The sequence below is a fragment of the Myotis brandtii genome, unplaced genomic scaffold (assembly GCF_000412655.1).
Source record: "Myotis brandtii unplaced genomic scaffold, ASM41265v1 scaffold68, whole genome shotgun sequence".
NCBI classification, from domain to species: domain Eukaryota; kingdom Metazoa; phylum Chordata; class Mammalia; order Chiroptera; family Vespertilionidae; genus Myotis; species Myotis brandtii.
Genome location: NW_005370657.1, coordinates 461,054 through 487,070, shown reverse-complemented (window position 1 = coordinate 487,070; position 26,017 = coordinate 461,054). Strand labels below are relative to the sequence as shown.

General features: G+C 55.1%; 2 protein-coding genes across 2 annotated transcripts in view; one reads left to right on the top strand and one right to left on the bottom strand.

Annotated features, from left to right (window-relative positions):
* The window catches only part of ZDHHC12 (zinc finger, DHHC-type containing 12), a 590,635-nt gene that overhangs the window by 280,885 nt on the left and 283,733 nt on the right, over nt 1–26,017 (bottom strand). The window lies entirely within an intron of this gene.
* Nucleotides 1–26,017, top strand: PPP2R4 (protein phosphatase 2A activator, regulatory subunit 4). Its single transcript, XM_014529328.1, has 9 exons — nt 1–128; nt 2,472–2,558; nt 8,067–8,192; nt 10,654–10,771; nt 12,578–12,677; nt 14,242–14,366; nt 15,317–15,417; nt 20,511–20,618; nt 24,559–26,017. The coding sequence occupies exons 1-9, from the start codon at nt 105–107 to the stop codon at nt 24,634–24,636; spliced, it is 867 nt and encodes a 288-aa protein (XP_014384814.1). The 5' UTR covers nt 1–104; the 3' UTR covers nt 24,637–26,017.

Below are 26,017 nucleotides of genomic sequence, written 5' to 3'. Positions count from 1 at the left end.
TTTGTTTGCTTTTTCATTTTCTTTGTCAAGATTCTTCGGAGGAGACCCCTCCAGCCACTCAGAGCTTTATCATTCCGAAGAAGGAGATCCACACGGTTCCGGACATGGGCAAATGGAAGCGTTCTCAGGTACCAGTGGGGCAAATGGAAGCGTTCCCAGGTACCAGTGGGGCAAATGGAAGCGTTCTCAGGTACCAGTGGGGGCTGCCCTGCAGGTCAGAGCCAAGAGGAGAAACGGGGGCCTTTTCAGAGACACCGGTTTTCTGGACATGATGGGCTGTGAGCTCCTGACCCTCACGCCCTTGGAGCCACAGCTCTTAGAAGCTAGGAAGAGAGGTGACAGAGGAGATGACTGTCCCTCCCGTCAGGGGCAACGTTCAGAGATGCTTCAGTGGGAAGATCTCTGGGGGCCGGGGGCAGAGTAACCCTACAGAGTTGTGCTCCTGGTTCTCATACACCATCGCCCCTTGAGAGTTGTATTGGCTGACATGAGTGTCCTAAATGAAGGAGTGTGTTACGTGATTCTTGGTTACAAGTAACAGCAAGTTGGGGAGCAGTGTATCAAAGGGAGAGGAGGTTATTACATGAAAGCCGACGCCAGGGAAGTGACTGAGCCTAAAAATACCTGGGCACTGGGACCCCGAGCACTCTTGGGCAGACCAGCTTTCTGTGCTGCAGAAGACAACAGCGTGTCCCTCCCGGCTGTGGTCAGGCTGAGGAAAGACTGGGACTGAGAAAAAGAAAGCCAATGTCACATTCCCAGGGAAGGCCTTGGGTCCAGCTCCAGCCAGGTGCCGACCTGGTCTGGTCAGCTGGGGTGGGGTGTCCCTTGTAGAGAAGGGCAGGCTTGGGGTCTTGGCAAGCTAGGCAGGTTTCCGGTGAGGAGTCTGCTGTGCTTACATTGGTCTAGGCCAGTGGCCGGCAAACTCATTAGTCAACAGAGCCAAATATCAACAGTACAATGATTGAAATTTCTTTTGAGAGCCAAATTTTAAACTTAAACTATATAGGTAGGTACATTGTTATTAACTTAATTAGGGTACTCCTAAGGCTTAGGAAGAGCCACACTCAAGGGGCCAAAGAGCCGCAGTTTGCCGACCATGGGTCTAGGCCACAGGTTGGCAAATGATGCCTGCCAGACGAAGCTGGCTCTCCGCCTGTTTCTGTAAATACAGTTTTGTTGGCGCACAGCCACGCTCATTCATGGGTCTGTTGTCCATGCTGCTTTCACACGACAAGGGCAGAGTTGTATGGTCCAGGGAGCCTAAAGTATTTACTGTCTGGCCTGTTGAAGGCAAAGTGTGCCAGTCCTGCTCGAGGCACCAATGCTTTTAGGGAAGTGTTGGTCACTTTCTCTCCTGATGTGCATGCTGAACGATGCGATGTGATGACGACGACGATGATGGTGGTGGAGGTGGCATCTCTAGAGACTTTGTACACAGTCACCTTCGTCAGAATGTCCTGAGTTTTAGTCACCAAGAGACTCGGACCCACATAGGAGCAGGGACTGCCCCTTGCTCCCTCCTCTCCTTGCATCCCAGTGTGCTTTGCAGAGGCAGTTGTGGGCACTGCCACAGTCAGGATGAGGGCTCAGGCTTGCCCTGGGCCAGGGGAGTTGCTGTCCCTCACTCCCACCTGCAGCCATTCCTAGGCTGGCAAGAGGATCTGCTATAGGAATACCCCCTTCTAGATACTGAGTGGTGGGTTCTCAGGACTCATCTGGGGCTGGTATCCTTTAGGCTTAGATAAGGAGGAAGGAAGAAAGTGAGGGGCAGAGGGATGATGAAGAAACAAGACTGAGCAGTCCCTTGTTCCCAGGAACTGCCCCTCCAGGGGCCTGTGCCTCAGTGCTTTGTTATCCCCAGGCTGGGTGCACCCTGCAGCCCAGCAGGGAGGAGAGCGCCCAGCGGGACCTGGGGATGGGTGTGCTGAGAGACCCGGCCATGGGCAGAAGACCCTTCTTCTCCTGGGAGCGGGCACTGCACCAAGGCAGACAGCCGGTGGGGAACCATCTGGAATATGAGCAGGGGAGAGGGGCCTGGGTGGGTTCCTGGGCTCCTGGTGGTGTAGCACAGTGGGGTTTGGTTGGCTGGGTCCTGCTCCACATCTCCTGAGATCTTGGTCTTAGGAGACGTTGGGCAAGTCACTCTCCTGAAGCCTTGGTTTCCTCCCTGTAGAATGGGGTCAGTGGTAGTGCTAGCTCGTGGGCTGTTGTGTAAAGAAACTGCCGGTAGCAAGAGTGAGCACACAGTGAATTCTGGCTGGAGGCCCAGGTGTCATTGGCTTGCCAGTGGTGTGGGATGGAGGGGGAGGGTGGGGTATTTGACGTTATCTTTCTACTGCTCCTGCGACCTGGTTGGGAGCCAGGGGCAGCTTGGAGCATTTTGGTAACTGGGTGCAGCTGGGGTATAGAGAGAGTGGGGGTCTGACAGCCCTTTCCACATCCCACTGTCCTCTTCCCCTGTTTGGTAGGCATACGCCGACTACATCGGATTCATCCTTACCCTCAACGAAGGTGTGAAGGGGAAGAAGCTGACCTTCGAGTACAAAGTCTCTGAGGTAGGCATGGGCAGGGTGCCTGCTGTGGCAGGGCCTTCCAGAAATAGCTCCATGGAGTCCTGTGTGCTCATTGCCCACAGCGGGGCCAGTGCAGAGAATCACATCATCCAAACACATGTGCAGTTGACATTTTTGTATCTATACTTCTCACACTTTCTAAAATCTGTGAATAGAAAATTGGATCGAGGTAAAGATGCCATTTTATAGCCTGCATTTTTGCTAACTGGTATGTTTATATACATTTTAAGTCAAAAGAGATCACAAAAGAAGTAACCGTGCTCACTGAAGAGATTACTGAGAAACGTGTGTAACGTTAGCACTGGCCTCTTGCTGTCTTCCCTCTCATAGCCGACCGCTAACAGTGGGCTCCTCCTCTCCTGCCATGGGAATGGCTGCCTCACTGAGCCATGCCCTCATTGGTTTAAACAGTCCCCTAACTGTAGACTTTTAGGTTGTGTCCCTAAACATTGCTGCTCTGAATATCCTTGCGCCTACATATGTGGGCGTTATTTCCACGTCTAGGAGTGGAAACATTGAGTTGAAGGGCACACTGCTAGGTGGGTGCTCTTTGGCTGGGTTTCAGAGACAGGCTTGTTTGTGGAGGGAGGGCGAGAGCTGTGGGGAGGCTGATACCCCTGGGAAGGTGTGGTCCTGTAGTTGTTTGCTCTGCTGGGTGCCATCTCCCAGGGCTGGGTCCCAGGCCTCCAGTGGCCTCTTGGATTCCTGTCCCAGTTGGCCCAGAACCACCTTGAGCCTCTTATCTGAGACACCAGGGCCTGAGGAGCCTCTCAGTGTCTTGTCTGACCCAGCTCTCTAGCTGTAGCCTGGGCCTGGCCCAGTCTCTCCACCTGGCCTGAGGCTCACATTGGCCCTGACTGGTTGCTGGGTGGCCGAGGTCCTCTTCTGTCACTTGAGGGGAGCCAGTGCTGGGGATTTCCAGTCTTCTCCTGGGAGCTGGCCCACTCAGTGCTCCGGGACTGGAGGCACAGGTGCAGAGGATGGGAGAGCGGGCTCCTCTTTGAGCCTGTGGCAAGAGATGCTCTGCTCTGCTCAGTGGGTTGGGGAATGTGGTGGGAAGGCTAGTTAAAGGGGATGTTAAAATTACCCCAGCAGATGCTGAGCTGCCAAATCCCTCCCAGGTCCCTTAATTGCCTCTGAGGCTTTGATGGTAGCAGGCCACACCAACCAGGTGTTGTCTTAGCACAGGAGCTGTTCTTTTGGCAGAATTGCAGCGTGGTTAAGTGCCTGAGTTCTGGAGTCAGACTGACCGGGTTTTCATAACCTCTCACTTCTAAGCTGAGTGACCTTGTTCCCTGTGACCCTCTATGTCCTCATATGTAGAGTGGGAAGAGCCACAGACCTACTCATGGCCCCTGGGGAGGATCTGCTAAGATCCCACATGTAGGGTGGTTTTGCACAGTACCTGGCACGGACAAATGACATTACCATTATTAGCTACTAGAGGCCCAGTGCACAAAATTTGTGCACTGGGCGGGGGGTGCTTCCCTCAGCCTGGGCCTGTGCCCTCTTGCGGTTTGGGAGCCCTTGGGATGTCCGACTGACGGCCTAGCCTAAGCTAGCAGTTGGACATCCTTAGCGCTGCTGCAGAGGCGGGAGAGGCTCCTGCCACCGCAGTGGTGCTCACCATGAGCCCAGCTTCTGGCTGAGCAGTACTCCCCCTGTGGGAGTGCACTGACCACCAGGGGGCAGCTCCTGTGTTAAGTGTCTGCCCCCTGATGGTCAGTGCACATCATGGCCACAGATCGTTCCACCATTCCACCGTTCGGTCAGTTTGCATATTAGCCTTTTATTATATAGATTGTAAGCGTTAGCTATTTTGCATTTCTAATTTCCAGTAGTGTTGTTCCTTCCGTTCGGGCTCTTCCTGAGCTGGGGTTCATCCCAGCACCAGGGGGAGTGGGCTGCTCCCCAACTCAGTGCACAGAGGTGACTAGTCTCCAGCGGCTCCCAGATTCTGCCCACAGCTGGCAGGGTCAGCAGGAGGCACAGCTCACAGGAAGTGGCCTAGGCCCACGGATGGGAGCTGTGTCCTGCAAAGAGCTGAGGTCCGAGAAGGCCTCAGCGTATTGCTTGCCAATTCCAAATAAATAACCCAGAGGACTGGCTGTGAAAGACATGAGTTTATTAGGACTTATGTGTGTACAGGGGTGGCCTGTCAGTGATGTCTCTGCAACACAGGCTTTGTCAGTATAGGGCTATGTAGATACAGAAAACAAAGCAGCCTGGCCAGTAGCTCAGTAGTTAGAGAGTCAGCCCACCCACCGAAGGGTCTCAGGTTTGAATCCTAGTCAAGGGCATGAACCTGGTTTGCAGGTTTGATCCCCGGCGAGGGGGCATGTGCAGGAGGCAACCAATGGATGTGTGTGTCACATTAATATTTCTCTCTCTCTCTCTGTTTCTCTCTCTCTTCTCCTCCTCCTCACTCTCTTTAAAAAGCATAAATGAAAACGAAGTCCTTGGATAAGGATTAACAAACAAAAACAAAGCAAACAGTGAGCTAAAAATGCCAGCTGTTTACCATCCGGCTCACATCCGGTAACAGCTTCTTTTTGGCCATTCCTTTACTGAGGAGCTGGCCAGGCTCCCCAGGCCCACCGCACACTTACAGACGGCCTTCGTGATAGGCCCCAGGGCGGGAGGTGCAGTTGGAACTTGGGAAAGGGCCCATGTTCTCACGTACCCCCCGGCTGTCTTCTGCTTGGTCCGTAGGTCTCCTGATTCTTCTCACTGCTGCCTCCCACTACAGGAATGGCAGTTGCAGCTGGGGAGAGGGCACAGTGGTCTGGGTGGTGGCTTCCAGACTGCCTGTAGCAAGGAGCAAGCAAGGGTGACGTGGGCTTGTCTACGTCCGTGTTTAGAAGGCTCTCCTTCGTTTTGAGATTATGTCTGTCCTTCTCTTTGGGTTAGAATTTTTGATTTTTGCAAAATAAAGATGATAGATAAGAGTCTTATTTTTATTTATTTATTTATTTTACTGTTGTTCTGTTTGATTTTTAAAACGAGAGCAAAATAGAAAATGTCTCCAAAATTTTACTTGTCCATGAAATCCAAAAAGAAAGCATTGGATTAGGGAGAAGTGCAGCTCAATGTGTTCTTTGTGTTTTCAGGTACAAGCCCACAGTTCTCTCTCCTCTAACCTTTCCCCCCAACTAGCCAAACAGTAGAGGCCTCCCACCCCCAGTTGAAAACCCGTCTGCAGGAAGAGAGCTCGGAGCCTTTCCATTGTTCACTGGTCAGCCGGGCTGCGGGCCTGAGCATCTTCTTAATCCTCCTCCGTGTGTCACCAGAGATTGACATCTCTGGACGGGCTTGCTGGTGCTTCCCGGCCAGGATTATTGCAGCATCCTCCCAAGTCCCAGGTCAGGTCTGCTCTGTCCCTGTGATCAGTGTTCCTGGTGACCTGGTTCTTCACAAAGACAGGTTCTGACGGCACTTTCTGCCACATTTCAGCGAGGCAGACTTATGTCACCAGGCCTCTGCTTCAGGCCAGTATAAAGGGAGCTTTGTCCTCTACGGTACGTTTCTCCTCCCAGGCCTCAAGCATAGGGAACAGGGTGATGAAGGCCGTTGTCATGTTGCACAATGACAGGAGGCACCACTTACATGGATAGCAGTGTGATTCCTGCCTCCTGGAGCTCTACAGGGGGGCGTTGGCTAACATGTATACCATTAGCTCAAGCCCACCTCCCCACCCACCCACCTCCAAGTACATACACAGCTCTTGGGAAGCGTCTCTGCATGGCAGACCTGACCATGCCTTGCCCTCCTTATCACAACCTTTTCTGTGGGCATCACCCTGCTAGTTCCTACCAGTGCCAGGAGCTCTGGAGGCATCTCCTTAGACCAGCGGTTGCCAACCGGTGGTCCACAGACCACTGGTGGTCTGTGAGGTCCGAAGGGTTGGTGACCGCTGCCTTAGACTGTTCTGCCCAGTAGACACAGGCACGATCCTCCTTTTGGCAGGCTCCTTCCTCCCAGGGCCACCTGACTTGGAATGTCTTCTGTATCATGTTCTCCCTGCGCCTTTCGTCGCCCCTCATGTGTCCCACTTCTGTCAGCCTCATCTGCAAGGAACACTTTCTCACCGTCCTCACAGACCTGTGTCTCGGATAGGCAGCCTCACCTAATTTCTCGTTGAGTAACACTGTGTGCCCATGTGGCCCTGGCCTGTGACACCGATTCCACTCTTAGTCCCAGCCCTCCGTGGGAAAAGCGGGGATGAGGGACGGGATCTTGAACACCTGTGGTCCTACAAGGCATTACCCACGCTGCTACCTTTGACCAGCATTTTCACGGAGGATGAGCTTCAGGTTTATCTCAGGCTATCTGTGATAGTGAACAGTTGAAAAGAACCCAAACGTTTCACAGTGAGGGATTCGGTAAATAAATTGTAGTTCACTGGCACAATGAAGTCTTAGTCACTTACTAGAGGTTATTGTAAAGTCATGTTTACATATTGATGTGGAATGAGGTTCATGAGGAAATAGCAGGCTACAAAGCCGCGTGTGCCCTGTGACCCATGTTTAGAGCTTGTGTAACCATACACCATCACCTTGAGCCTGCACTGCAGCAGGCATCCTTCATGGGGTGTTATTTAGTTCTCATGACAGCCTCGAGAGGTATCTATCAACATGCCCACTTTGAGATGAAGAAGTAGGCACAGAGCGTTCAAGTCACTGGTTCAAGGTCTGTGGCAACTAAATGGTGTTTTTTGAATCGGTCCAGTTGCCTTCAAAATTGTCACCATGATAAGCAATAGAAAACACTGGAAAAATATGAAGAGTATGTTAAAAAGTAAATAATGCTTATTTCTGGGTGTTAGGATTACTGCTCATTTTTGTTTTCTTCCTTTTACATTTCTGTTTTCTGTGGTGAGGAGGTGTTATGTACTAAATAGAAGACCACACTGATTCTAGTGAAAAAGGTCAGGTTTGCCCAGCTGGCGTGACTCAGTGGTTGAGCATTGACCTATGAACCAGGAGGTCATGGTTCAATTCCTGGTCAGGGCATATGCACAGGTTGCTGGCTCGATCCCCAGTGTGTGGGGCATGTGGGGGGCAGCTGATCAATGATTCTCTCTCTCATTGATGTCTGTCCCCCTCTCTCTCTCTCTCTCTCTCTCTCTCTCTCTATCACACTCTCTCCCTTTCCCTCTCCCTCTCCCTTCCTCTCTGAAATCAATACAAATATATTTAAAAAACAAAAAAGAAGGTCAGGGCTGCAGTTCGTGCTTGTCCAACAGCTCCTCAAGGCTAGTCAGAGAACCAGCTGCTGAAGCCACCCTTGTCCCTTCAGCCTGGTGCTGGTCCCTTTCTGGAAAGCTCTCTATGCTCCCCTGGCCTCTTTTTCATACTCAGTGTGTTTGGAAGGGGCACAGCAAGGAGGATGCCAGGTAGCTCCATGTCTTGGGGTCATTGTTCAGCTACAGTGGGGACTCCCTCTGGCTCTAGCTTGGTCACTGTGTCTTGCTCTATTTTGCCTCCACAGGCCATTGAGAAACTGGTCGCTCTTCTCAACACTCTGGACAGGTGGATTGATGAGACTCCACCAATGGACCAGCCCTCTCGATTTGGGAACAAGGCCTTCAGGACCTGGTATGCCAGACTCGACCAGGTGAGGCTGCCACAGACAGGCTGGGGGCTGGGCTGGAGGGAGCTTTCAGGCATATCAGAATCACTGGGAGTTTGTTAAGATGGCAATTCCATTTACCAAAAGTACAGATGCATTTAGCCACCCTCTGGGAATGACCACGTGGATACGCAGTTCTCTGCACAGGGCTGTTTAGTAGGCAACTGATCGAAACACCCTAGGTGTCCGTCTGCAGGGATCAGTTAAATAAACTAGTACCTCCGCCTCTGGAGCACTGTGAGCTGTAAGGAGGAATAAGGAGTCCCACTAGGGAACTGAGGGAAGGGACTCTGCGGTCTGCTGTCAGGTTGAAGAGCTGCCAGGCCTATGATGCATATTGCAAGCTGCCTTTTGGTTAGAAAGAGGGAGAAATAAAAAGTATGTTTGTATTGCCCAGTTTGCATAGGGAAACATCACTGGAAGGATACACAAAAGGCAAATAAAGCTGTGGTTTCTTTTGGGGGGCAGGGGAGAGGAGGGTGTTGGGGACAAGGGTGGAGTGGGACTTCTCAGTGCATCCCTTTTATCACCTGTTTATTTTTTAATCATATGAAGGTGATTCCTGTTCAAAGCAAACAACCAAACAAAATGCAGGATTGCAACCCCATCCTCAGAAAAGCAGTCTGTCAGTCCAGATGGGGTCTGAGAATCCAGATTTTCACCGGGTCTCCAGGAGATTCTCAGGCCAGGTGTCCACATACTGACCGTGCGGAGCTTGGGTTCTCATTTCTCTGGCCTGGGTTTTCACGTGGAGCAGAGGGGGCTCCAAGGACCCAGCAAAATGCTTTCCTTCCCTAAGAGTAGCTCGGATGCCTCTGGATTCTAAGATGGCATATGGGCTTGAGTTGTTTTTTTTTATAGAGTTACTAGAGGCCTGGTGCACAAAATTCGTGCACAAGTACAGTCCCTAGGCCTGGCCAGTGATCAAAGCGCGAGCATCTAGCATGGAAGGGCAGGTCCGAGCTGACCTCTTGGCCCTGGGCAGCACCTGGGCCCCTGGGTCCTGCATACCCCCTTCCGCCTGAGCCATTGGGCCCCTGTCCGGCTCCCTCAGCATTTGGGAGCCAGGCGGCGGCCCCGCCCCCCACTACTGCCGCTGATTGCCATTTTCAGGGCGTTTGGCGGGGTGACTGGGCCCCACCTGGCTCCCTCAGTTCCTGGGACCCGGGCAGTGGCCCTGCCCCCCACTGCCGCTGCTGGTCACTGTCTGCTAAGCAATGGGTGGGACGATCGGGCCCCACTCGCACCCACCTTGGCCTGGTGCTGCCCGCTCACCTGCTCCACCATCCTGCCATGGTCCCGCTCTCATTGGGGCCCATCAGGACTGGCACTGCCGCCTGCTGCCAGTGCCACGTCGCAGATGCCCACCATGTTCCATGCCGCCCCCTGGTGGTCAGCGCACATCATAGCGAGTGGTCAAACTCCCGGTCGAAGGGACAATTTGCATATTAGGCTTTTATAATACAGTGGGGCCTTGACTTACGAGTGTCCCGACTAACGAGTTTTTTGAGATACCAGCTGTCTCTCCACCGATTTTTTGCATTAAGTTGATAGAGTAATTTGAGTTAACGAGCTCCTTAACGAGCTCGGTCTCGGAACGAATTAAACTCGTAAGTCAAGGCCCCACTGTATAGGATAACTTAAAGCTGACATATTATAGCTGTACAGCTTAATGTATTTTTGCCCTTACTATATTTTTACCCTTAATGTATATTTACCCTTAATGTATATTTACCCTTGCACCCACCACCCATATTAAGCTATAGAACATTCCAGCACTTAAGCAGGACCCTCGTGCCCCTTCTAGTTGATATCTCCCCAGCTCTTTTGATTTCTATTCCATAGGTAGATTTTGACATTTTTTGAACTTCATATAAATGTCTGGCTTATTTTACCCAATGGTATGTCTGTATGAGTCATCCATATTGTTGTGTATAGCAGCGGATCTTTTTCATTGCTGCATAGTATTCCATTGTATGAACATAGCACAATTTATCCATTCTACTGTTGATGGACATTTCAATTGTGGGTTGTTTTCATGTTTTGGCTACTGTACAAGTCTGCTATGAACATCCTTGCATACATCCTTTGATGGGCGTATGGCACAAACTCCCTTGCTGGGAGTATGAAGAAAGACGACGTCTATGGGGTATTGATGAGTTGCCAGATGGGAAAGTTTAATGTCTTATTTTCAGATCCCTGCTGTCTTGCCCCCAGGACCCTGTCATCTGGAGGAAGAGTCAGCAAATGAAAAGCCACTCCAGAGTAGTCTTTGTTTTGTAAGAATAAATGCTCTCCCTTCTTTTCCTTCTGTGGCCAGTTCAGAGTAGGGGCCAGGCCGCCTGGCATAGCAGCCTGGGTCCTAGCCAGATGCTGCCCCTGGACGCTTGCCTACCAGGATGCTGCGTAATCTGCTGCCGCCACTTTGTGTCTCTTGTGTTATCAGGAAGCAGAAAACTTGGTGGCCACAGTGGTCCCCACCCATCTGGCAGCTGCTGTGCCTGAGGTGGCTGTTTACCTAAAGGAGTCAGTGGGGAACTCCACGCGCATCGACTATGGCACAGGTACCTGCCTTTCCTGGCACTTACTTGGCTAAACTGCGTCCTTTCTGGGCTGTTTCCTCTTTGTTTTCGGGTTGTCTCTGGGGACCCCTGAGCAAGCAGCCTGACAGGGCTAGCTGGGGTACAGCACTGCGGGGTGCAAGGAGGCTTGTGCTGTTCCTGCAGCTCTGGCTCCAACCACCAGGGGGAGCTGATGCCATATGCCTGCTGCCATAAGAGCCGAGCTGATTCCTGTTCTTGGTAAAAATGGTCTCTCTGAGCTCATTGTCATCACCAAAGTGATTTACTGAGCACTTACTATATCTCAAGGCAATTGTTTACAGAAGCCTTGAGAAATGAGAGAGCTCAGTAGCCTCTGGCAGCATTGTGGCCGCCTTCTCCCTATGCCCTTGCTCTTAGCCGCATCCCCTGTGTTCTTGAGTTCTCAAGGAAATGGAGCAGGTGGACACCTTAATGGGGGAGTGTTTTCCAGGTCAGGGGGTGGCTGAGAGGGACCCTTGCTTTGGTAGGCCCGCCTTTCCTTTCCCTTCCACCCCAAAGCAGGCAAATGCGAGTGCTGCTGTTCTCTTGGGCCTTCCCCTTGCCTGGCTACAGAGGTAGGCCTGCAGGGGGCCCCCTTGGACCTGGGTCCTGGGCAAGCTTTGTGTCTGCTTCCCCTGTTGCTAGGGAACGGGTTTATCAAGTTTTGGTACTTTGACTAATAGGGAAAGACCTGGAGGGGGGAGGGGCCAGGTCAGCAGGGGGTGGGGTTTTCTTCCCTTCTCAGTTGCTCTCAGATGTGCAAGCGTGATAGTTTCCCCTGAATGATGATGGCTTGGATTCTGGCTGGTCATGATCAGAAACTGCAGGTGAAAGTAACAGTTCACAAGTTTTTTACGTCCTTGGAGGGACCTTCATTCTGGAGGAGGAGGACAGGAAGTCACGGAAATACTCTCTTCACCTCCCTCCAATTATGTTTTCTGTGACTGTGAACCATGGATTCAGTCCAAAGGCCAGTCGGTGTTTTCTGTGTTGCCGACCATTCCTATTCGACATGATGGAGGAAGCAGGGTGCCTTTTGACCATATGTGATCCTGCTTAGAATGGGACCTGCTTGGAAGCTTTCAGTGGCTCCCATTGCTCTGGGGATAAAGTCTGAGCTTTGACTCTGGCTGTGAAGCCTATCTGATCTCAGCCTCATCTTGTTACGCTTTCTCCCTTGCTCTCTGCTTTAGCCATACTAGCCTTCCGAGGGTTCTTCAAGCATATCACATTTTTTTCTTGCCTCATGGCTTTTGACGTGCTGTTTCTTCTGGCTAGAATGCTCTCTTTGCTTTCTCACCCCCATGCCTTGCCAATTCTTATTCATCTTTCAGATTAAATATTACTTTCTTAGGGAACCCTTGAGCCCTTATGTCAGGGTCCCCCTGTGACAGTGTTCACCTTCTCCTCCTTCAGAGCTAGAATATAGAAGTGATTGTGTATTTAATGTCTGTCATAAACTGTCAAACAAGGGCAGGGACTGTCTGACATGGGCAGGGACGGCCCTCAGAGTAGGTGTTCAGGAATTAGTGAGTGAGATAAATTTACAAATTAAACATAAATGCCTGTTTAAGAAGCAATAGCCTGGGCCTGTTAGGAGTAGAATTATAGCTCTGGTGGTTCAGAGGGCCTAGGTCTTGCTGGGCAGGAAAGAGAACCTATCATCTCCATGTTGACCTCCCTCCTTGGAGGGGCAGTTTCAGTGATGGGGACACTGGTGAGACCAAGAATAGTCGCACTCCTTTGTTTCTGGGAGACTGTCAACCTCGGCTGTTTTTACTCCCTCAGGACACGAAGCAGCCTTTGCTGCTTTCCTCTGCTGTCTCTGCAAGATTGGGGTGCTCCGGGTAGACGACCAAATAGCTATTGTCTTTAAGGTGTTCAATCGGTGAGTGAGACGCGGGCAGGAGGGGTAACTGCTGTGGGGGGAGGAACGAGTGGTCTCTTTCCTCGTCGCTGTCAGGCTGGGGACGGTGCTAGAGGGTTCTCCGAGCGCCTGCGGGTTCTCTAGTCCTGCCCTAAGCAGCTGGGGCTGCAGATGGGCTGTCCAGGTCTCCTCCGAGCAGGGTCAAATCCGAGTGAAAACAAGTGACGGAAATGCTATGTCAGGATTGCTGACGCTTCCGCGGTGTTCACCAGGTGGAGGCAGGCTGAGTGCTTTACATACGACTCTGACGTGGTTTGTCCACGTGTGTCTGTGACGGCAGGCTGAGTGACGTGGTTTGTCTAGTGTATCTGTGATGGCAGGCTGAGTGACGTGGTTTGTCTACGTGTGTCTGTGACGGCAGGCTGAGTGACGTGGTTTGTCTACGTGTGTCTGTGACGGCAGGCTGAGTGACGTGGTTTGTCTAGTGTACTCTGTGATGGGCGCCCAATGACGGAATCGCTTAATGGCACATTTCTCAGAATGTGTCCCAGTCGTTCAGCAGCACATGACTAATTCTCACAGTAACCCTAGGACAGTGATGGCGAACCTATGACACGCGTGTCAGAGGTGACACGCGAACTCATTTTTTTGTTGGTTTTTCTTTGTAAAATGGCATTTAAATATATAAAATAAATATGAAAAATATACATCTTTGATTTACTATGGTTGCAGATATCAAAAAAATTTCTATATGTGACACGGCACCAGAGTTAAGTTAGGGTTTTTCAAAATGCTGACACGCCTAGCTCAAAAGGTTCGCCATCACCGCCCTAGGACGTGGCCACTGTCATTTCCACTGTATAGGTCAGGGGTCCTCAAACTTTTTAAACAGGGGGCCAGTTCACTGTCCCTCAGACCGTTGGAGGGCCGGACTATAGTTTAAAAAAAAACTATGAACAAATTCCTATGCACACAGCGGCGGCAAAAACACCCGGCGGGCCGGATAAATGTTTTCGGCGGGCCGTAGTTTGAGGACCCCTGGTATAGGTGAGGACAAGGCAGAGAAGCCAGGTCTTTCCCTGGGTCACACAGCCAGGTGAGCCCAGGCATCAGGCTCTGACCTGTGCCCTCACCACGCAGACCACCGCCCGGGAGCGCAGGTGTGTTTCCGTCATTAGAGCGTTGACAGTGTCCATTCTGGGCCCTGCTCCGCAATGCCGCGATGCAGGAGCTCCAAGGAGGTTTGGACGCAGCCCCTGACAGCAGTGGCCGCCGAGGTTAGAGAAGCTGAGGCTCCTGCCTGGGCCTTCACAGTATCGGGAGTCGATGGTGCTGACTCCCTTTTTTTAGGAGGTGTTTTGCCCCTTTCGTGGGCCAAAGGAAGGTTGCGTGTGGGAGAAGACAATAGAGCTGCATTATTTTGAGAGTCTCAGCTGATGATAACTTGTGCATGACTTCACTGAAATAGAGACCAGTTGTACTCTTAGGTGGTTATCTCTGCCTCCTTGAGTTCCCAGAGGCAGAAGAGTTGAGACTGTCCTTTTACTTTTGCTGCCTCCCCTCTCTTCCCCACCCTCCCGTGCAGGTACCTTGAGGTGATGCGGAAACTCCAGAAAACATACAGGATGGAGCCAGCCGGCAGCCAGGGAGTGTGGGGCCTGGATGACTTTCAGTTTCTGCCCTTCATCTGGGGCAGTTCACAGCTGATAGGTACTGAAGGGGCCAGGTACCCCTCCACACACACCTCCCCGCCAGAGTGCATTCTGTGTCCCTCCTCCCAACCCTCCTCCGTCCCTCCTGCCTTCTCTCCTGCCCAGAGAGTGACATCTGGTAAGGCACACATTAGACTGGCTATCGATGGAGGCTGCTTGCTGCCGACCTGCTGCACGCCAGCGTGGCAGGCTGTGGAGGCGGCGGCAGAGTTCCGCCGAGATAATGGAATGTGACATGGGCTGGAGCAGCGGCCCTCGCCTGGCGCATAATGGACTGGTGTGAAATGCGCCCCAGCTCCTGGCAGCAGCTGTGGGGTTTTATGTTGAAAATCAGGGGCTCTTTGACTCAGTGACCAATGTCATCCGCTGTCATTATTGAGCCACCTGCAAGGGACCCATCAGGGAGCTGCCACCAGGTGCTGGGCAGTGGGCCGCTTGCTGTGGGCCTGCTCTGGTGGACCCCGCTTTCCCCTGGGCAGCAGCAGTGGGTGAGTGCAGTGATAACTGTCTGGGCGTAGGTTGAACTGCCTGTGAATATCAGTAAATGGCCATGTGCTGGGCACCGCTCTGTGCCAGGCCCTGTCTGAGTGCTCAGGTGGATTATCTCCCAGGCCTCTCAGGGAGCCTGGGAACCATTAGCAGACCCCTGCGCAGGCACCGCCGAGTGCTCTCTGTGATTGCCAGGTGGCACTCAGCAGCCCTACCAGGGAGGTGCTGTTCTTGTCCCCATTGCACAGAGGAGGGAACTGAGTCACATGGTTAGAAAGCAGTAGAGCCGCAGCTTGTTCCACTGGAATATACACATGCACCAGGCCATTTATTGCTCCTGTGAGGTCCAGTGTTCAGGGCACACAGGCAGGACTGTGGCCCTGGGGTGGGTGTGGACCGTGTGGGCCAAGGTGGCATGAGCACCTGGTTCTGAACCCCGGGGCTCTTTGCTGTTCCCAGATCACCCGTATCTGGAGCCCAGGCACTTTGTCGATGAGAAGGCCGTGAATGAGAATCACAAGGACTACATGTTCCTGGAGTGTATCCTGTTCATCACCGAGGTGAGGGGAAGGGGGTGAGGGAGAAGCCCACAGCAGCCTCCAGGCTGGAATAAACAGAGATGGTGGCTTTGGACAGAGGAGCCAGAACTGCTGCTCAGAGATGGCAGGGCTGGCCCCGGAAGGCTGGTCATTGAAGAGGAAGCCCCACTAGGCCTCTCTGAAAAGTTGTCAGCTTCTGACCATCCAGGATCTCCTCCCCTCAGTTGGCCGCCTGGGGTTTCTACAGGAGACGAGAGACTAAGACTCGCTCGCTAGCAGGCTCAGGGACTGAAGCAGCAGGTCTGAAGCTGAGGGGTGTCGGCATCTTGCAGGCGGGGCCCAAGGGTCTGTAGAGCTCCGTGCGAGCGGCTGTGTGGGATGAAGCCATTGCAGGAGTTGGAGAGATGCTGGAGTGGCCGGCAGGACAGATTCCTCTGAAGGGACGCGTCTGTCAGGGCCGGAGGACGGGCAGGTGAAGGGCCACGGGTGAAAACCAGCAGGCCTGGGCCTCCCGCAGTGCAGCCTTGGACTGCTTCCTCAAGACCGCATTGGGAGCTTGTTAAAACGCACATCCCTTGCCTTGGCTGGTTTGCTCAATGGTTAGAATGTTGGCCCTCGGACCAGGGGGTCTCCGGTTGGATTCCCAGTCAAGAGCACATACCTTAATTGCAGGTTCAATCCCCAGCGAGAGGCAGCCAATCAATGTGACTCGTTCTCTCTCCCTCCCATCCACTCTGTCTAAAAAAACCCCCCCAAAACAAAAAGAGAATGGAAAAAATACACTTCTCAGGCGAGGATTTTAAGGAAAGCACATTCCTGGGCCCCACCCCAGCTTTCAGAATCAGAGTCTCGGAGGACGAGAGCCAGAAGTCTGTATTTAAACACACTTTTCAGGTGACTGCACGTGGAAGTCAGGAACCCATTGCTCTCAGGGCCTCTGCCAGGAGGGCCTGCCATTTTTCCCGCCGGTACTGCCCTCCCCCCGCTTCCACAGGGGCTGGCTCGCTGGCTGGAGAAGGTCTGTGTCCGCTCTCTTTCCTGATGCTCACATGCAGGCCTGCTGGCCCCGGGGTTGTCCCTGGCACACCTGTGGACCCCTACCTGTGGGGCTGCTGACTTGGCTGCCTGTTCTGAGCGCCCTGAAGAGGGGGAGAAGCCTGGGTAAGCAGCTGGGGCTCCAGGCTCCTCCTGGTCAGCATTCAGCTCAGGCTTCTGCCCAACTCCAGAGGCCAGAGGGGAATGACACGTTTTTCCAAGTCAGCAAATGGACCCGGACTGACGGCTGGGCGGCCCCACTTCGTTCACAGAGATGTGCTGCCTTCAGCAGTGTAGCCGCCCAAGGTCGGCAGGACGGTGGGCAGCCTGGCTCACTGCTGCGAGAGCCGGTCACGTGTTGCTCCCTCCAGAGTGGAATGCAAGGGTCGGCAGAGCCTGGGGGAGGGGGCGGGGGGGGGGCCCAGGAGGAGCTGGAGGAGCAGGATGGGGGGAAGGGGTGCACGTGTTATGCTGAACAGTGGCTTGGTGCACGTGGGGTAAGAAGCTAAACCAGCGGTTGGTGACCACTGGTTTAAGGAAACGTTTGGAGCAGCGGTCGCCAACTGGTGGTCCGCGGACCACTGGTGGTCTGTGAGGTCCGAGAGGTTGGCGACCACTGGGCTAAACTGTTTTGGCTCCCCATGGTGGTGGGCCGATCCCTTGGGTCCCTGTTAGTAACTAACAAGGAAGAAGGTGAGGCCGAGCTTCAGGGAATATGGGAATTGACTCCAGGTTAAACTTCGTATTTTTGTGTTTGGTTGGTTATGCTGGTATAAAAACTCAAAGTTTGGGACCCAGTTCCTCTGCTAGAGAAAAATCCTACAATGGCCACTAGGTGGTGCTAAAGGCATGTCAAACTCGGAGGTGGTTTTAACATTTAACGGGGAGAGGCCTGAACTGGGAGGGGGACTTCCCGGAGGTTCCACACCCTCTCTGCATAGCCTGTTTTCAGTTGGGTCTAGGTGCTCGGGCACGGTAGTAAACACTGGATGCTAGCCGGGGTGTGCCCAGGGCGGAGGTGACCCGTGAGGGCCCATTTCACCCACCTGGCTTGGCTGCTGATTGCAGCATCGACACTACCCCAACCCCTACCCCCTGCCACCTCAGACCAGCATTTTGTAGCCCCTGAAGGATGAGTGAGGGACCTGGCCTGGCACACCCTGACACAGGGAGGCCTGAGGCCTGGCACTGGCACGCGGGGACCAGGAGCCGGTGTGCGGCTCTGTGTGCTTTGTCCGGAAGGGGCAGCGTCCCTCGGTGGGGCTGGTGCAGTTGGAGATGAAACAAAACAAGTAGGAGATGGAACCGGGCCTCTCCTCCGGCTGCTCTCTTCCTGCCCTGCTAGCCCTGGGCATCCCAGAAGAGGGACCCGCCTGGCAGAGCTGCCGTGGCGTCGGAAATGCAGCCCGGCGCCTTTAAGAGCAGGGCAGGCAGGAAAGAATTTCAGTTTCAATCTGGCTTCTAAATTTGGAGTTTTGGGAAGGGAGGGATCAGATTTCAGCTGGAAGGGAAGGAGCTGACAGGAAGGCGCTGTGCAGAGCCTCCCCCACCCCGCCCCATCCCCCCTCGGTTACTGACAGAGGAACCATTTACAAAAGGCCGATTCTCCTGGGAGTGGAGAGGCAGGAACGCAGCGTCTGTGAGTAATTTCCTGCTCAATATGGCTGCTCTGACTCACACGATTCCCCTGGGGTCACTGCGGGCCTGCAGCCGGCTTGCTTGTTCTCGCTCTCTCTCCTCCCTTTGTGGCTAGAAGGAGCTAGTTTTTTTTGTCTTCTTGCCCCATTCCTTCCCCCTCATCTGTTTTCCTTTCCCAGAGTTGCAAGTCTCCTTTTGAAGGACTTAGGGAGACCTTGGGAGGCAGCTCTGGCTTTTTCCTGGGGGAGTCAGGGCCACTGGGGCTGTGGAGCTCGGCCCCCTGGCTCTGCAGCAGGCCAGGCCAGAGACCTCGGGGCCCTTGCCCATGCCCTGAGGGTGAGGCTGGCCCAGGAGGCAGAGCCTGAGCGCCCTGCTGAGCAGGCCCCTGGAGCTGCCGTGGGACGAAACCACAGGGTAGCAGCAGGGTCCTCCTGATGGTGTGCTCATGGCACCTGACCAGAGTGAAAGTGGTCCCGCTCCTGTGTCCCTGAGCTCAGGTCCTGGAGGTATGCAAGAGAGGCCTGGAGCCCAGCCCCGTCCCCAAGGGCAGAGAGCCTGCGGAGGGGGCGGGGCCAAGGGGGTGAAGGTTGGGGTGGAGCCTGCTTGAGTGGGACTGTTGGAACCAAGATCCCTGAAGGCCAGGCTCCTGCAGGCTGGGGCTCCTGGCTACCCCCTCAGATAGAGGAGGGGGAAGATTCCGGGTGAAGGGACTGGCCCAGGAGAAGCCCTGTGGGCATCAGGGTGGATTTTGTCTCTAATGCAGCGGTTCTCAACCTGTGGGTCGCGACCCCTTTGGGGGTCAAACGACCCTTTCACAGGGGTCGCCTAAGACCATCGGAAAACACACATATAATTACATACTGTTTTGGTGATTAATCACTATGCTTTAATTATGTTCAATTTGTAACAATGAAAATACATCCTGCATATCAGATATTTATATTACGATTCATAACAGTAGCAAACTTACAGTTATGAAGTAGCAATGAAAGTAATTTTATGGTTGGGGGTCACCACAACATGAGGAACTGTATTAAAGGGTTGCGGCATTAGGAAGGTTGAGAACCACTGGTCTAATGCCTTGGGCTGCCGCCTCACTGCTGGAGGAAGGAGTCTGTTGTACTGAATTTGGGGGTTGAGACAGGCTTTTGGGGGACTTGGGTCAGGAGAGAGAGATGACAGTTTTGTAAGAGTTGCCCTTACTAAAGAAGTGGAAAGGCCTGTGGGGTCACCTGGCAGAGACCACAGCCAAGGGCAGGGCTGGGGGTGGTGATGTGCTCTTGGGTCTTTATTCTGTGATGCCCAATATGCAGAGAGAGCTTTGGACCCCTCTTTCCTCCCCAGAATAGCTCTCCCTCAGCCCCACCTCCACGCACAGCCTCTTCTGGAATCTTCCACACTCTCGGGGTCCAAGTCTACGCTTCCTTGCCAGCTTAGCCTCTTTGCTTCTTAAACTCTTTCTTTGGAAGCCGGGGCTCTGGGTGCTGCGCCCTGTTCCCCCAGCATCCATGCTACTTCTCTGCCAAGGAGGGGACAGTGCTGAGGGGACTGAACTGCTTGCTTGTTAAATGCCAACGTGCTGGCCTCGTGCTGAGGGGCACACTCGAGCACACACTTCCCAGGCCCAGCGCTGTGGTGTCTGATGCCCCGAGAACTCCATGACCATGCTGCTTGATGCGTTTCTTCCTTCCCAGAGGCCAGCTTTTAGGCCAGAGGAGGGACCGGGATGGAGCTGTCCTGCGCCTCCTGCCTGTCCCTTGCTTGTGTGGTTGCCCTCCCTTTCATACTTCCTGGCCAGGTCGGGCCGGTTTTCTAAACAGACCTTCCTCCTGGATCTGCAGCAGGTGCCCTTACTCCCCCTCTGCAGTCGGTGCCTGGGTTTGGTCTTACCCAGCTTGGCCCTCCTCCAAACCCACCCCTCCCTGGGCTCTCCTAGCTCTGCCAGTGGCAGGCGCAGGCCAGGTGCCCAGTGCAGAGCCCACCCTGTGTGGGGGGCTGGGCTGGGGAAGTGGGGGTCCAGGCTGCTGCTGCTGTTTATCTAAGTGGGAGTGGGTCCCCATGCTGGCAGAGGCACCCTGAGGCCCTGGGGAGTTTGGGTGGAGATTTTATTTTTCTGAGGCTGCTAGGTTTGGTGGGTGGTGGGAATCAGACCCCTCCTTTTTTGTGGCTGTGGAAGAAAGAGGTTGACTAGGAATTATGTTTTCCCAGTGGGTCTTGCAGGCCAAGAGGGACCTTGTCTGTCAGTTAGTGTACCTGTATGTGTGTGTGCCCCACAGGCAGTTGCTGTGGCCTGGTGCCCATGTGTGCGTGTGCATGTGTGTGTGAGTGCCTGCATCTGTGCATCTGTGTGCATCTGTGTATGCATGCTTGACCTTGCCATAGGGGAGCAGGCATGGGCTCCCAGGTGGCCCACCTTTCCAGCTGTGGACTCTCTTTTCCAGATGAAGACGGGCCCCTTTGCCGAGCACTCCAACCAGTTGTGGAACATCAGCGCTGTCCCCACCTGGTCCAAAGTGAACCAGGGTCTCATCCGCATGTATAAGGCCGAGGTGAGTGGGGGCTGGCTGGGGCCCTTGGTCCTGGGGCTGCTGTTCCCCCACCCCCACTCCACTGTTGTGCTCTGAGTTTGGGGCCAGCCCTTCTGACACTTGAGGCCTCAGAATCTCCATCTGTGGGATGGGCTTTGAGAAAAGCACTGGACTGAGGCCCAGGCCCTGCTGCCGGGGGGTGTGCTGGAGGGAAAATCTCCATTCCCACTGGTCAGAGGCCAGGGGCCCCTCGTAGCTGTCACCAGGGGACACAGATGGAGACAAGCTTGGAAAAGGGTGTCATCCTTTGGAGGCATCTTCCAAAGTGGTGCTTCTCTAACTCTGGTGTCTGATCTCTGGAGAGGTGGGACCTGGCATTTTTAAAAAGTATGTTTTTATTGATTTCAGAGAGCAGTGGAGAGGGAGAGAGAGAAACTCGATGATGAGAGAGAATCATTGATCTACTGCCTTCTGCATGTCCCACACCCAGGGATTGAGCCCACAACCCCAGCATGTGCCCTGCCCGGGAATTGAACTGTAACCTCCTGGTTCATAGGTCAACGCTCAACCACTGAGCCATGCTGGCCGGGCCGGAGCTGGCATTTTTAATGACCACTTGAGGTGGTCCTCCCCCACCCCCAGTCAGAGTTGCCAGAGCTTCCCCCACTGCGGGTGGGGGGGCGGGGTAGGGCAGTTGCTGGACTTCTGAGGGTGTCCCCCTGCCTTCTTTCCTTGTCCTTCTTGGCACCCTTCTCCCAGCCAAGGAGGTGGCTTTTCTCTTGCAAGTAGGGAGGAGACGTTTTATCCCGCCCTGTCCTTTCCACAGCTCCGTCCACCACTTGGGCAGAGCAATCAGCTGCTTGACCTTGGCCTGGGAGGGCCTGTCTGTGAAGTCCCTCACCTAGAGCCGTTGGTCCCCAAAGTCCCCTCCTTTCGCCTTAGACGGGGGTCTAAGTATTGCCTGTGGTGCCCCTCTCCACCCTTGGCCCTCCGTCTGCCTCCCGCGGAGGAGGGTCAGTCTCTGGGCCACTGCATTGCACCCCGGCACTCAGCCCAACAGCAGGCAGGGCGCAGTGAGCGGGCTGGTAGGGTTTGGTAGTACAAAGGCTTTCAGTTGGCCTGGCTCCCTCTGCATGGCCCTGAAGGGGTTAACGGTACTGGAACTGACCGGGTCTGGCCCTCTCTTTCCTTTCCGCCCCTCCCCCTCCTGTCCTTTTCCTCTGGACTTCACATCCTGTGTTTAGGTTCCAGCCCACATACCTCTCTAATCTGAGAGGAGCGTTAGCTGGGGCTCCACAGGCCCCTTCCCGGCAGCCACCGGCCCTCTGCTCGGACTCTCTGCCTGGAGAGCACCACCCTCTGGGGGTGCTGTTGTTTCTGACTGGCCCCCTTCCCCCCCCCCCGCCCCCCCAGTCTCTCAGTGGGTGCTGATGGGGAACTCTATCACCCTGATGAGCCCTCACCCCTGCTGAGCCCTCATCCCTGCTGGTATGGGAGGAGCCAAGGGCCCCTTGCACCCCACCCCCACTCCCGGGACGTGCCTATCACAGGCAGGACTCTGGTGCCTTTCCTGTTTGGGTTCTTAAGATGCTGTCCTGCAGGCTCTTAGTTGAGTAACTAAACTTATCCTGACCCGGGCCCTTAAGGGCGGGACGGGAGACCCGCCACCCTTCTGCACCTGCCCTTCCAGAGGCCAGTGAACTCTGGTTGACAGAGGATGAGGGAGGAGCAAACTCAGGTCCAAAAGGTGATGGTGTCGTGAGGACAGACAGTCCTGTGTGGCAGTTGTCAGTATTTCTATGGATGTTGAACACAAGGAGGACAGGGACCAAAACTACCTGCAGCTCAGGACCAGCTGGAGGGAGCATGAGCAGAAAACACGGGAAATCCCAGCTCCGGGTGCACGCAGGCGCAGTGCGAGCTTGCAGCCTTGCCAGGCACAGGGTGGCGGCCAGACTTCTTTGTGGGAACTCAGCGACCTGAGGAACACCGGGTCTCTGTGATGGTTTGCACCTTGGTCTTTGGTCCCTGGGTGTCTGTGGGGTCCCAGGCGCCCTGCCCAGAGAGCCAAGGGAAGGACTTGCTTTTCCAGACCAGTTCAGTGTGTGGGGAAGCCCAGCGCTGTCAGAGGCCCCGCGCTGGGAGGCTTCTGGATTTGGAAGCGGCTGCCTGTCCCGGCCTTCCTGAACCGGAGGGCCCTCGGGTGGCGGGCCGGTCCGTCCTGTGCTGGCTCTTCCTTCAGAGGGGCCTGGCCAGGGCCCAGAGAGCCTCTCCTCCCTCTAGAGTTCACCGGGCCCAGAAGGGCCTGCAGGCCTGCGCCTCCAGCCGGGACAGGCTGAGGTGTGGCTGGGCCAGTCGGCGGGAGAAGGCCTGACCAGGAGTTCCCTTTCACTGTCACCCTGGAGCAGCCGCTGTCTTTGCCTCCAGCAGCCTCTCGCCTTAGCCCAGCCCCTCCCTTTGCAGGGGCCTGGGGCCTGGGGCCTGGGGCCTGGGGAAGCTGGTCCAGGGCCCTGAGGGTAGAGTGCAGAGAACTCTGCTCCACCCCCTCCCCAAGCCGCCTGCCTTTGCAAGGAGAAGCAGGTTGACCTTTGACCCTTTTTCAAATTCCAGGGCCCTGCTCCCCCCTTTTACAAACTCCCACCACTTCCTCCATGACATAAGCACAATGGCAGCTGACTTTGCCTCTGGCCTAGATCTGCTGCTGCTCCTCCCCCCAGGGACCACCCCAGCTGCTGCTCCCCACTTTCTCTGCCTGGGGCCCTGGAGCCTGGATGGAGCCTGGAGTCGTGCTCCAGCACTGAGCTTGGTTGCCTGTCCTTCCACGTCCACTGCACAAAAAGATCCCCTTTTCCTGCTCACTTCCTGGCCTCCCTGCAGGGCTGTGGACCACCCCCCCCCCCCCCACACACACACAGCAGCCGCTGAGACGAGGGAACTGGGCGGCCATGGCAGGCCTCTGTCCCTCTAAACCAGTTGGAAGTTGTGACCACAGCCACAGAATGGAGCTCACCCCCTCTAAGGCCGTAAATTTTGTTCCACCCCAGCCAGGAAGTGCCCAACACATTCTGGTTGTTTCTGTGCGAGGAGGCAGAGCCTCAGATGCCTGGAGCCGCTGCCTGTGAGAACCGGCTTGTGACCAGGGCCTGTGTGCAGGGAGCTGGGGGCTGGGGCCCTGGGGCCCCTCCCCTTCCTGGCCCTGTGGTGCTGAAGCATTGCCGTCCCGGCCTGGGGTCTGCTGCGGACAAGGCCAGCTTCTGGGGGCGCTTGTACATTCACTCTCTCCGTCTCCTCTCCTCTGCAGCGCTCTGGGCCGAGGCCCTGGTGGGCTGGGTGTGGGGAGTAGGACCATCCATCCCCTTGCCCAGGCCCTTGTTCTCTGCCCCCACAGGCTCCTGGGAGTTGCCCTGGAGGGGGCTGTCAGCTGGTTCTTATTGTCTCTGAGGTGCCAAGATGCCTTTTTCAGACCAAAGAACTGAAAATTAGAAAAAATGGGCCTCGGACTGTTCTCAGGCTTCGGTTCCATTGTCCCCACACCTTTTTCCCAGGCTGGGACCTGGGCTAAGGGGTCCCCTAAAGAGCTGGATGGAGGGTTCTTTTTGCCTCTGGGGCCAACTCCCCCCCTGAGGCCAAGCAATGTCCCTTGGCTGCCTCTCTTCTCAGCTTTTGCTTTGGGGGTTGGGTTGCCTTCTCTCTCTCTCTCTCTCTCTCTCTCTCTCTCTCTCTCCTGCCCCCCACTCTCCCACTCAACCTCATTCTCATTTGGTGGGTCTGATAGTCTTGGAGTGGGTGGGTCTTGGGTGGGAGGGGTGGTCAGGAACAGGGCTGCTCTGAGGCTGGGCCACCTCCTGAGCCCGGATGGACACCTTTGGACTGACTGGTTTGAGCCTCTGGAGTTGTCTAGGTCCCTTGGAGGCCTGAGCCGTGCAGCCCTCACCACTCTGCTCTTTGCCTCCTTCCGCAGTGCCTGGAGAAGTTCCCCGTGATCCAGCACTTCAAGTTCGGGAGCCTGCTGCCCATCCACCCCGTCTCACTGTGCTAGGAGGGGCTGAGCAGCCAGAGCCGCGGCCGCAGTTCTGGTGTCTGTCCCTCCCGCCCCCAGCTATGGTCCCCTCCCGCCCCCTCCCTCTGTTCTTTCTGTTTGATGAGAGGCTGTCTATTGGGGTGGGTAGTGGGTGCGGGTCGAGGAGGGCTCAGGGCATAAGGCTGAAATACTCAAGTTGGGAGAAGTGACCAAAGTGTGGCCAGTTTCCTGACTCCGCCAGGTGGCTGGTCCCTGGGCCGTGCCCCACCCCTAGCCTGCCTCTCCCTGTCCAGTCCTATTTTGAGATCCAGGCTGTTCTGGGCCACTGCCCCCAGGGAGGGAGGGATTTCGCTGATTTTGTTGCTCTCTTGGGGTTGGAGCAGTTGCCCCCCACAGGTGGGTCCATTTCCCAAGCCGCATTGGGTGGTGGGTGTTCTGAGGGCTGGAGGCCGAGGCTGGTGGCAGCCTTGGCTGGAGTGGGGCAGGGAGAGTCATTGGCTGTTCTTGCCAGTAACCCTTCCAGCCCCTCACGGCTGCCCTGGGTCTTTGAGTACCTGTGTTCAGTGCCTCATCCTGGCTTTTCTGTTCTCTGGCCTTGGCTTTGCTGGGTTTTCTGCCATGGCCAAGCCTGTCCTCCCCGAGAATAGCCTCTGGAAGCTGGCCTTTGGGTGGGGCTGGGCTCCTGGTGAGGCCTCCACTCAGCTTTCTCTGGGTGGCGGGAGGAGTGGAGGGGGCGGCAGGGATGGAGGAGGGGCTCTGGGCCAGCTGTGGTTGGGGAGAACCTGGATTCCTCTCCGTGCATTCTCACGACCACTTCTGTTTCCTCCTCACCGCGGCTTCTTTTCCAGGGCCCTTGGCCTTGCTTCCCCGCCCTGTGGACGGTGGGTGAGTGGCTGCGGAAGGCTGAGAAAGCCTGCTCCCTTTCCTCCCCCCTCCCTGGACTCCCTGCTCAGGATGAGGGAGCGATGGCCCCCCAAGCCCAGGCTTTGGCTCTGAGGATGGGCAGGCCCACCCACAGGGTGAGGGGGTCCCGGTAGCAGCATGTCCGTTCTGGAGTTTCCTGGGCTGCTCCTGGGACTGACTCTTGCAGACCACCCCCTGCCCAAGCCTGGGCTGCCCTTCCGCATTCGCCACTCCTCATGTCGGCCCACATGCCCTTTGGGGACGGGGAGCACACGAGAAGCACAATCCAGGGTTTGACCCTGGGATCCGGGTCAGTGGCCTGGCAGAGGCTGGGACAGGAGTCACTGGAGCCACAGACATAATTCCCCAAGGAGCGGCGCCCTCAGTGCCCGCTCCCTCCCAGGTCCAGACCACGCCTTCCTGTGCCCCCACAGGTCCCCTCAGCCCCTTGGCGCCTTCATTGCTGTTCGGATTAAAGCCTCTGTTTTGCACCTGT

Excerpts from the sequence above, each read along its gene's own strand:
- PPP2R4 (XM_014529328.1), top strand. The coding sequence starts at position 105 with ATGGGCAAATGGAAGCGTTCTCAG. Across the intron at positions 14,367-15,316 it reads GGGCAGTTCACAGCTGATAG|ATCACCCGTATCTGGAGCCC; the intron begins GTACTGAAGGGG and ends TGCTGTTCCCAG. Across the intron at positions 20,619-24,558 it reads TCCGCATGTATAAGGCCGAG|TGCCTGGAGAAGTTCCCCGT; the intron begins GTGAGTGGGGGC and ends CTCCTTCCGCAG.